This window comes from Charadrius vociferus, unplaced genomic scaffold (assembly GCF_000708025.1).
Source record: "Charadrius vociferus isolate BGI_N301 unplaced genomic scaffold, ASM70802v2 scaffold553, whole genome shotgun sequence".
In the NCBI taxonomy this organism is placed as follows: Eukaryota; Metazoa; Chordata; class Aves; order Charadriiformes; family Charadriidae; genus Charadrius; species Charadrius vociferus.
In genome coordinates this window covers 2,030,983-2,043,363 of record NW_009647688.1, presented here as the reverse complement: position 1 = coordinate 2,043,363, position 12,381 = coordinate 2,030,983, and the positions used below count along the sequence as shown (strand labels likewise).

General features: G+C 40.2%; 1 protein-coding gene across 1 annotated transcript in view; it reads right to left on the bottom strand.

The window, feature by feature from the left end:
- The window catches only part of PEPD (peptidase D), a 227,896-nt gene that overhangs the window by 116,260 nt on the left and 99,255 nt on the right, over nt 1-12,381 (bottom strand). Inside the window, exons 5-6 of the mRNA XM_009881407.1 lie at nt 2,686-2,749; nt 597-644 (exon numbers count right to left, since the gene is read on the bottom strand). Of these exons, the coding sequence (XP_009879709.1) occupies nt 597-644; nt 2,686-2,749 (112 nt within the window). The remainder of the gene's footprint in view (nt 1-596; nt 645-2,685; nt 2,750-12,381) is intronic.

The window sequence follows — 12,381 nt, the reverse complement described above, 5'->3', positions numbered from 1 at the left end:
CAAGAAATCAGATACTCTTAATAGTGAGAGGTTTACAAAACATCTGCCAAGAAAAGAAGCTGGGGTAGAGGTGATGGGAAGAAGAAACTTTCAGGCTTTACATCCCTTCATTCATCCTTCTTCCAGAGAAATAAGCAAGCACCACTCAGAATACTCGGCAGGCGTGTGGTATCACTCCCTCCTCCCAGAAGTTGTTCTTACCAACCCACTCAATGCAGAAAAAGTACTCCCTAAATCCTTGCAGGATTCTCACAGAAAGGCACAAACATGCTCATGACAGAGCAGCAGAAGAGAAAGATGGAGTTTGGAGTCATTGTCCACAGGCTGGAGGATAGTATGGTTGACGTTAGATAGGCTTGTTGTGTTTTACCAGAAATAGATAAAGCTTTTGGCAGAGAGAATACAGACTGGAAGGCCAGAGGTTACAAATCTTGAGATTGTGGAGGAGCCAGAAGAGTAGATGACTATACACAGGTAGCTTCAAATTTGGCAAAGACACAGACGAAAAGATAGGGAATGACACTGCAAAGAAATACTGAATGAACTGATCTCCTTATTGAAGAAAATGGGTAGCTATTCTTCAGAATATGACTCACCAACGTAAGAAGCACAGCAGGTTTCTTCGAAGCCAAAACACCGGATATCTAAAAAGAAGTTTTAGATCGCTATTATTTTTTTTTTCTTCCTTATAATCACATTGATACCAATTTCATCAACATTTGCTGTACACAAAGTAAACAAACTGCAAAGAGAAAAAATGTTCCTCTGATACCTTTCAGATATTGTAGTATTACCTCACACTTGCAATAAGAGTCAGTAGATCACAAAATATTTAGACAGAAATGCAGTGCTTAAGTTGGTGGTACCCTTTAAAGACATAAATACCAATTATAACTTAAGACTACTGTCATCGTTTGGAAGATAGAGGAAATATGAGTCAAAAAGCTGTAATGTCACACAGAAATAAGGAATAACAGGGTACTCTGTACGCCCAATGCACTACTGCACGTATTACACATATGCATTAATATTATTATGTTACAATGAGCTAAATACTTAGTAATGGATATTTTCTGTTATTCTCACTGGGTCATCTTTTACTGACTAATACTTCTATTAGGCTCCTTCAGTATCTTTCAAATATTTACAAACTGAGAACAAAATTATTGGGCTTGTAGAGAACTGAGCTTTCAGAGCAGCTGCAGAAATGTGGGCACTGAATCACACATTCCTTGAGGCAATGAACAGATGACGCAATTCCATAGAGCACAGTTCTACCCACTTTAAACCAGTTTAATAGCATGCTAATAATATTAACAAAAGAAAGCATATGGCAGCAAGGTATAAAAATACTAATTTCACTTTTTTTTTTTCTCCCCATGAAATATCAGGATTACACACTCGCACAAGTTGGTCATTTGTTGACATAAAACTATCCTGTAAATAAGGCCTCTAGTGTCCTGACGATGGAAAGCCAATGCCTTGGCAAACCAGGCAAAAGTTATAGACAGAACCTTTGAAAGCCGAACAGTTGTGTTGCAAGCTTCAACAGCTTCTACCTTCAATCCATGTAGTCCAGGTGGAAAACAGCCTTTATGTTGGGGCAATTTACTGGTCCACCATAAAGAGCTCTTTCTCCCATCAATGAGTTTTTTAAGCAGTAAGGAAGCAGAGAATAGAACTGCAATAAAGGCATTTGTTGATGGAAAGTGAACCAAAACAACTAAGGTGACATAAAATAAATGTGATTTAAAAAAATAAAACAGGTATTTTCCACTTGCAATTGTCCCCACCCAACAGATGAGCACTGGATCCCCTGCACTCTACACGACTCCAACTCACACACGTCAAAAAGCAACCTCTCCACAGCTTCCTCCACCCCCAGCTACTGCAATACAGGATCAAACTTCACTTCATAGCTGAACTCATTATGAAAATGAAAGGAAACATCCTCACAGCTGATGAGAGCAAAATTTTTGGTCTGGTGAGTCAGAGTTAGTGCTCTGCAGGGAGAGAAGTATCAGAGCCTTCCTTTTCAAGCTGCTCTCCATGAAAATCACCCACAGAGCTTGGCAGGAGTACTGCCCTCGCCCTGCTGAGCCTTCCTACCACAGAAAGATAACTGGCCAGGTGCGTAAGTATACAAACATCTGCTCAGAAATTAAATAAGAAACCTAACTAAGCAAGTCACACTTGCATTAAAAATATGAATATATTTGCGTATTCAAATATTAGAATGATTCAGCACGAGCTAAGAGTAAGGCAGGCAGCCTTTCCTCACCGCTCTTTGGAGGCATAGAATAAACGCAGGCTCCCAGGTCAGAGCTAGGACATGCAACCTCCCTGTCAGCCATCTCCTCAAATCTCCACGGCATTGCAAAAAGCGTATTTAGCAACATGTTTCTGTTGGATAAAGACACAGACAGACAGGTCTCGTGATGCACGGAACATGTTTATGAGACTGTCATTGGATTAAGACCTTAGTGTTCTGCTCAAAATGTCGGCCTTTAAAAAAATTACGGGTATTTTATAAGAATGAAGGACACTTTCCAGTAACTAGAGGGGAAAAAAGGTCCCACCACGTCAGGAGACGTCCAGTAAGCAGAGGACTAAAATCAAGCAAAATCACTGCCACATACTGATTTTGTATTCAAAGAAAAATATTCAGAGACACAGACAACTCACCTCAGTCACATAGTGGACTTCATCCACAGCGTATTTTTTCTTGAAGAATTCAGGGGGATGAATCCTTCGGAAAACAAAAAAAAGAAACATTTGGCTTTAGCGTTATTATTATATTTAATAAGACCACAGACAAAGAAATAATGTCCTCTACTATCACAACAATAGAATCAGATATGAGAAATGTTTTAATAATCTTATCCTCGACTCCATTTCTCAAAATAGGAGATTGCACAGAAAGTTGCCATGCTACGAAAATCAGTGCAGTTTAATCCAGTCCACACTTGATACTTAGATTTCACAGTCTCGTCCTGAATTACAGGGTTTTTTCCCCATTCACTCCTTGCAAGACAGTTTTATTAAAGGCTTTTGCCATGCCACTTGCATACAACTTTCTAACTCACCAGACACTGAAAGGATGTGGAAATAGCAAAAGACCAGTTTGCCCTGTGTTATATTTATTTAAAGAATGAACAAAACATTCATTTTCTACCCTGGTAACCCCTCTGATGTGAGCATGAAGTGGACTGAGGGCTTTGAAGACACGGGCTTTGCCGCCTCTACTCCTCAGGACACCAGAGATCCACTCCTCTAACCCAAGAGGATGTCCAACATGTCCATGTCCAACATGTCCATACCCAAAATTAAATCACTTCTGCTGTCTTCTCCCCTGATACCCACCCAGAGACTTTTTTCTAAACGCAAGAAGAATCCGGGAGTGCTGTGAAAGATCTACTTGCAGGCAGTTGGGGCAGAGGCCAGCGTGGATCAGCACTCCAGAGCTCCCATACCACTGGCTGTACCATTGCTCATTCCTTCACTTCATGGCAGCAGCCAGTTATTGAGGAGACTTTCGTCTCCGATTACAGTCTCTATCCTCCCCCCCCCAAGTGAAATAAATATAATCAGTGTAATTCTGAAAATGTAATCTCAAAAGAAAAAAAGGAAAAAAAAACCAACCATCCCGTTTACATCCTTCCACAGAGTAAAGAAAACAGGAGAAAAAAACGTGTTGGGAATAGACAGAGTTTGGTGGATCCGGTGCATTTTGCTTCCTGAGAGACGGCAGGAGGGCAAGAAGTCTGCACAAGACTGAACCTTCAGCTGTTTAAAGGTTAGGCTACGAGAGCACAAGATCAACCAGGGAAAGAATAAATTAGGCTGGAGACCAAAGAACATTTCTTACCCTTGCAGCGACAGACAGCAGAAGTGGCGGGACAAATGGCTCAGCACCTTTAGGAGGTGCTCCGTAACAAGGGCATGTGCCATAGCCGCCCGCAGTACCAGGTGGCTAGAGCTCTGATTTATGTCATTTTTTCAATCTTGCACACTTGGTTTTTATTTTACATTCCTTTATGCTCCAAACAATATTGGGCTGAGACATAAACAACAACATGAAAACGTTTATAGTGTTCTCAAGCAGTAAATCACAGGGGTTTTTTTAATTTATTTATCCGTGAAAGTACTACTCCAAAAGTAACACAAAAATATCTCATTATATGTTCCCTTTTGCAATTCTCCTTTTGTGGACTCTTCCCATCGCTGTTGGAGACTTCAAAGTAATTATCATTTATCTTCTCTCCCTGGCTAATTTCACATATAATTAAAAAAAAAGAAAATCATTATATCCTCATATCTTTCTATACGCTGTATTTTATAGTTCCCTTACCTCCAACTTTTGCATACTTTGTTTCTCCTACAGGCATCCCCTTTCCCCCTCCTTCATTCCTCACACATTCAAGTACCTTAATATTCCAGAAACACCACAGCTTTAGCACTTTCAATTTTTGTTCCCTTTTATGGTTTCAACCAATTCATCTGGTATCAGAAGAATCCCAACTGTAAAGCCAGCTAATTTATGGCCAACAGTAATTTATGGTAATATATGCTCTTTGGAGTAATACCTCCAAAGCACCATTTACAATCAGCTGCATTGTTTGAATCCAAGAACTGTTTCTTGTACAGTAAATATTTCTTAAAAGTATGCCCGCAAATGTGCTGGATGTTAATCACTTCATTTATTGCAGTTTAAGAGTAGGTCTCACTTTCCAACAGGCCAATAAGAAAACTTCTGTCTTCTCACAAACTGTTTTTCAACTTTTTTGTGTGTGTTGTTAGTTGCATCCTATGCATGCTATAGTTGTGTCGGCTACAGCACACTGCTGCTAATTTAATTCTTTGGCTATGGTTAACATTAATCCATTACTGATTCCATTCCAGCTGTAATCCCTCCAACATCTTTTCTTATGTACACTATCACTCTTTTGAGGAACAAAAGTAGCTCATCATCCTTTCAAGGCTGAGAATTTTTTCTCTACTTTGAGAAGAAGAAAACAGCAGCTTCCCACAATCCTCTGTCCCCTCTCTTGGCTATTAAACTAGGACGTCTTCCAGATACTTTCGACTCAGTCACACCTAATGACAAGCTGCCACGTTTCCCAGACATGTACCTCTTTGCTGGTCTTGTTCTTGCTACCTGGCTCAGAAGTCGGCAAGACTTGTAGTACAAAGTAGAGCGCCAGACTTCTCAGCTCCTCTCGGAAGCACTCAGGGCTCTGCCTCACATCTTTTCTTCGGCCATTTAGCACCCTGACTAGATGGTAAAATAAATTCACATACACTTCCCACAAACTACCATTGCCTGCCCATCTCACAGGAGCCACGATGCTTCAGTGATGAAGCCACCTCTCCCACTGGGAGGATCTCTGCAGAGATCTACCCTACTGCAGAACCATGCAGGTGGAAGGAAAAAGCGCACATGGAAGTCTACATTAAAGCAGAAAAACTCTGTGCTGTCAGATACCGAAAAGCAGTATAGAAAGCAAAACAAAAGCTCAGGGAGAAAGAGGAGCAAAGATTATCCTCACTCAGACCTTTCATGTTCTCTCCAGCCTCTTCATCTTTTCCCCAAGTTTAGCAGGAATCGATGAAACGTTATTATGCGCCAACATTGTGGTTACTGTAAAAAAAGTACCAGTGTGGAGCTCCTTAGCAGAGACAGGGCTCAGTAGTCATTTTTATCCAATTTAAATGTAAAACAGGCTGAAGTCTAGCACTGACCATCACTGTCACAGGGAACGGTACCTTCCACAGAATGCTCACTGGCATCACGAAAATCAGAGGCTACATTCAGTTATGATAATTTCAAGTACATCTGATACTTCACGGAGATGAGGAGTACTTTTCTCTAGAGATGACTCTCAGGCAGGTAGAATAAGCTAATTGGTTACAATTTTTAGGTTTGGCTTTGCCTTTTGTAATGCTGCTATGGGCTGCCAGTTTCAAAATTCTGATTAATCACTGCAGAGACTACACGCAAAAAACCCCACAGCAAGTCATAAATTAATTAGAAGGATTACCCAAGTGGAAGATATGATCCCAGATATTACTGAATCATGTCTCTCCTTACGTATCAAAAAAAAAAAGAAGGCTTTTGTAAACAGACGTGAACAGAAGCAATGGCCTAATTTAATTCTTACAGGCTTTGGAGGCAGGGCAGGGGGGAAGCGTGCAAAAATTTTTAGATTCCCTGACAACATAAATTAGCAAAAACATACAGAGAATAACGCACTTCAGTGCTAAAAAGGCTCAATATCCTTTCCCTATTGTTTTATAACTCCAGCCCAGCAAGTGCCAGTGTTCATTAGAAATGTCAATAGTTAGCTTCCATAATAGCAGGAGTCATCATTTTATCTTATAACGGAAACAAGGAACTCCAAACTCCTGGAACTGCACCATGTCCAAGTATGCATGGCCAGTGGCCAGGCAAAACTCTGGCACCTCATAGTTTATAGCCATTAGAAAGAAAACGTAAGAGTCCAGCACTTCTATTTATTTACAAGAATACAGTCCTCACTTTTTGTCACCAAAAGATCCCTTAAACAAGAGATTGTCTCTAGTTCACAGTTCACCACTAACAATTCATCACGATTTCCAGTCCAGTGAAAAGGATTGAGTTATTTTGAGTTAAATATCAAAGCTGTTTACATTCTGCTGATGCTTCCTACGTAACTCTTCCATGTTTTTCTACCCAATCTAGTTCACCTACTTGGTTTCTCGCTCTCAAGAGATTTTCATAACAATTGGGAAATGCTGAAGATGGCCTAAAGACATGAAGCTACATTTATAAAAGAAGATTCAAATTCTGATGCACTGTCTCATTTTAACAGCTAAGGGGTTTTTTTAAAGCACCAAATACTGAAAATTCAGCTTTCAATCATAACAAGTAACAAATTTATGATAAACAATTCTACTGAGGTAGCAATGGGAAAAAGAAGAGGAGGAGCAACAATACTTTCACTATAAAAACACAGTGTGAAATGTTAAGTCAGACAGTACAGTAATACCCCACGTTAGCTATACCTCACTTTTCTTATACATCGATCAAACACAAAAACCACCAGCAAAAGAGAAAGGGAGCGTAGTGTTAAAAACTAGTAACCAGGAATCCCAGTCAATCAGCTCAGTGAAAACTTCCAAGTTTAGAATAAACTTTTCCATTTGATTTAACTAACTTCACAGTGGTACATGATGGCATGTTCAAAAACCAAGGTCCTTCACCAAAACACAGCCTGATCACACCAGTGCAGATTCTGCCACCAACTTTGACTACACAGTATTACAACTGGCTCCACTTCAATGCGATCCTTCAAACAGGAATCCTCTGTTTATCCACCAGTAACAAACAGCTCTGACAACCTATCTATAAATACACCAAAAAGTATATTCTGAAGCTTTTATATAGCTGGACAAAATTAAAACCTCATTTTTTTTGCAATACTTTATTAACTGTGTTGTATTTCCACTTTAAACCCAATAAAAACGTGGTCTCATTGTCTAAAGCCATTTTAAAGCTGTTTTTCATTACATTGCGCAAGAATTCATAACAGCAAATCTTAGGAGATTTGTACAAATTTGACATTACTGTAAGAATTCCATTAAGCAACATTTCTTTGTACTCTAAAGGACTCTGGAACAAGAGCCTCATAATACCAACACGATAAGAGAGTGTTCTAGTTTTCAGAACTGCATTCAGAAGAGAGGTACAAATGAGATGGATCTAAATCACAAATGCCAAAGAAGAACTGTGAACAGAATTTATAACAGCTGATAGCTATTCCTGAAAGAAATGCATCTAAGCCAACTGCTAATATATTTGCAGCCTAATTGCTGATATACATTCATATGTGTATGTTTTCATTTGCATCTAAACAGTCTTCCAGACAATCTTCAATATATATAACCATTTTTACCTACTGGTCACTTTGTATTTGCATTTTTTAATGCTTCTAGGACAGATTTTCAGTTTTTACAGTGGATCAGCTCTAAACTGAAATTCAGCTTTTCCTGAAGTAGCCCAATTTAGCTTTTCCTCAGCATTTCAGCTGGAGTTCCTAATTCAAGATTATTTATCTTACTGCATAGCCTAGGATGTAAAACTATTCCTGTTGGGAAAAAAATACCCTTAATGGTGCGTTCATTACAAAAAATTGAGCAATTCCAGTTGAGACTAATTTCAAAACATTTTCTACATATTCTACATTTTGTTACTAAATGACTACAGGCACACGCTCAAATAGTGTTACTAAATGACTACAGGCACACGCTGTACATATATGTACATATACACCTCAGAAATGACCTGAGCACCTTTAGCAGAGCAAGTCAACAGCAGGAGGTCCCAAGCCTCCTGAAGTGTGGCAGGCTGACCGCACCATCTCCTCTCAAAGTTGCGTAGGACCCCTCCCTCCCCACAACAGAGACTCATGAAAAAGCTTTCGCTTTCTGCACCCTGTTAACATCAAGCAGCCACACCGTCCGCTGCATCAGCCCATTGTGCTCCTGTGCGCTCATGGACACTCAGCCTAAGGAAAAGCCCATGAATTGCAAGGTCCCTCCATAGGGCTGTCTTAGCATCAGCGCTACTTTTACATACCTCACTTTTCCTAATACATCTGCAAGCCGTCCACAGATTATAAAAGCCAGGAGAGATGAGAAAAAGCATGTGTATTTCATTTGCAGTTTGATTTCCAGATGCTTTGACTTTCAGACATCTGATACTGTTATACGTCCCGCTGTTAGACTTTGCTAACAGCATCCTCTCGCTCTTCCCTACTCAAATTCTTACAGCGGCCTGGAGAAGCCCCGGGTCAGCTCCTTTAAAATATCTGGACAAAAACATGACCTTTAGGAGCTACTTCACTTTCTCTACATTTACTGCTGGAATAGAAACTAGTTCATCGCCGTCAATTTGTGATGCTTCACCTATTTTTTGTTCCTCTCAAATACGGAACTAAAATGCTTTATTGAACATTTACCTTAATAACAATGCAGAAATGGCAGTTACACCATTTCCATCTACTAGCAGAAGCTGTTTGAATTTTAACTGCCAGTTTTGCTCTCTCTTCCATGTTGTGCTAATTCTTTGCCTTAAGCTTGTCCTGTCATCCGCCCGGGATCGTTCAGAGCTCCCTGTTAGCTAAGTTCTCTTGTGATCAGCTTGTCAGAATTGGCAGGCATACGAGAACCATCAGCATGCTTAGAGGTATTATAGGGTTTATGTTCACTTATACATTACAAAAAACAGTTCTTCATTTCTGTTGCTTTACACCTATACAATTTATAACAAACCTTTAATATTAAGATTTGAATAGTTTTTACAGAATTCTTTAAGTCTTCACATCTGTTTGTGTTTGAAGCTATTCTGAAAGAAGGGTGCCTTACTGCACTGTTACCTATAACAAGAACCCTATAGGCGTATCCTAACATAAGCTTTATAGTGAGGTACCATTCTCCTGCAAAAGGAAATACTAAGTTAATACCACATGGCACAGATCACAAAGCAGTATTGCGGGCTGTCTGACCACACGTGCTGTCGATGAGTGTATGTTAGGGCCAAATAATGAGAATCGTCTCCAATTTCTAAGCACTGAATCTGGCTTTAGCCAAAAAAACATCCGCATTCATTTAATATATTTTTAAAAGGAATCAGTAGGAATCTCTAAATGAAAGTCAACAACCATTTTGAGAATCTCTTAGTATGTCACGGGAGGAAGACAGCAAGTACTGACACAAGACAAGACATGCCATACTAAAAACTATCTCCTGCAATTAAAACACAGATCCACAAGGCTTGTCCACTACTTATTGCCTTTCACATCCACAGCTTCTGGCAGCTACCAGAAAGTGACACTCTTCCAAGCAGTGATTAGAAGTAAGAATTAACATAGTTGGAATAGTAACAGAACAAGCAAACATCAAACACACGATTCATGACAAAGTCTAAAGCAAAAGGGTTTCTACACAACAGTGTCCAGGGTACAGCACACTCTTAAAAAGCCCTACAAGTAGTAATACGAGTAGTATTACTCAGTATCCTCAGAAGAGGAAGATTCTTGATGCGGTGAGACAGAAAAGCTAAAACTAACAAACTTCGCAGTAAAGTTTCTGCTTTACGGGGATACAACAGCATTGCTTCCTCCATTCCACTCTAACTCTCACATTTGGAGTAACAGATAGAAAACACAATGTTAAGGCAAATTCACTTTATCTTGAGCAAACAGTCTCTACTAAACAAAGTAAATGCCTACACTAGCCTGCACATAGTGCCTGTACATGGCACTGCGGCATGCACACATTTACTGCCAGCAAGTAATCACACAAGTTACATCGTGTTTTTCCTCACTTACATGAGAGGAAACACACGCACAAGGAGCAAATTGGACAAGCGCAGTCTTCAGCAACTGAAGTTGCACACGGTGAATGACTCATTTCTCAGGCTGTGCTAGAATAAGCCTAAAGCAGAGTAAAAGTTTCAGCGAGACTGGATAAAAAGAATAAGAACCTTGGCAAAAATTAAAATAGAAATACATCAGCAAAGCATGTAGAGCTGGAGGAGGGAAAGGGATACAAAGGCAGTGATTTAACGCTGTCGGAGATGCACCAATAAACTCCCTCCTCATTACAATATCATCGAGTTAACAGATGGCAAAGCATTAGCCAAACAAGAGGGTGTCAAGAACTGCTAGAAAGAACAACACAGGAGGCTTTACAAGACACCAGCAGATGTTCCTGACTTTGTCCAAAAAAAATGCAATCACCTATATATCCAAAAGGAATTTCACTATCTCAAACAAGAAGATTAAAAGGCATCAAGCTAGATTTAAAACAAAACAGTACTACTGGGCTCCCTGGTATCACAGGCAGCCTCCAGCAATGCTTTGACTACCTTTAGGCTACTCCCTTTCCACATTTCTCTAGATTTCTGTTTTATCCTTGAAAAGACAGCAGTACCTACATACACGTAAACTCAGACTCCTTGCTCCTTTCGATACAGTCCAGAGCAAGACAGAATTCGAGAAAATAACATAATTTAAAAGAAACTGAAGATGAAGACTGAAACTGATTTGACAGGAACAGGTAAGCAGGGCTGTAAGTGAAGCCACGTCTAGCAGAGGGACAGAAGGGCAGAGTCTGCGTGCTCCATGACGCTGGGTACGCCACACCGGACACACAGACTACGCACAAGCAGAATAACTGCAAGCAACATACAGACCGTTGGACTTGTGAAATCAGAAATAAAGCATTGAGGAGACTCGCACAATTCTTCCTAGTAAAAGCCAAGCTCTGAACTACCTATTTCATCTACTTCAAATATACAGTCTCACTGCTCCTGCTCAGCTATTCCCACCACAGCCATCCCCAGAAGATGAAAAGTTCTTCAGGTTTTCCATAAATTCTACCTCAAGAGGCAGTGCCTCAATTAGACTTTTAAGAGATACTATCAAGAGCTACCCAAAAAAAACCCAAAACCACAGAAAACTTGCAATTGGTAACCTTTGCTTTATTTCTTTCTGCAAATAAAACACTTCCTTGGAGAGAAGGGCTCCATACTAGTGCAGAAAAAACTGTAACAAAGGAAATGTTTATACACTGAAATCCCTGAAAGATTTCTTGTAGCGTAACGCTGCTGACAAATAGTCATTAGAAAGCTCTCCTCCCAAAAAAAGGGCGCAAACAGAATTACAGGGGTTAAGAGGGAAAGTGTAATTTCTAGGTGACGATACAGTAACAGTGTTCCACTCAAACACTGGTCTCAATTCATGCTTCTTAACTGACAAAGTTACATACTGAATCTGTCAGTAGCAGATGTTCTGCTTTTACGTTGGAGAAATGCCTATATTGGGGGGAAAACGAGCAATATTTTATGTCCCACACATAAAAGCAGTACAACAAGCTCCATAATGTGTGCAGCATGTCCCACAGCTCCCATACTATTCGGTAATAGCACGGAAGGAAGCAGTACTGATGTTTACAGCAGCATTAAGCTGACCTGAACAGTTTTAAGAAGGGGATGATAGTATTCCCATCTTGTAACTTGTAAAGAAAAGTAAACCACAAAGAAATGAAAGGAACTTGCCACAACTCCTCACTGGGCACAAAGGAAAGGCAGAACGTACCGGTGCCAACAGCGCCCGCCCCACTACGCCACGTTGCCCCTGTAAGACGAAGAAGTAACTGGTGTCCCCAGACGCAAGGTCAAGGCCAAGCGCTCTCACACCCAGAGCTCCAGCAAGTGCACAGGCAAAGGGGTATACACAGCACGTAAAACACCACCTGCCTGCTTTTGACACACATTTAGGTCTCAAGAAGCATTAACAGTGATTATACTTTTCCCTATACTGCTTTATATAAACAGTT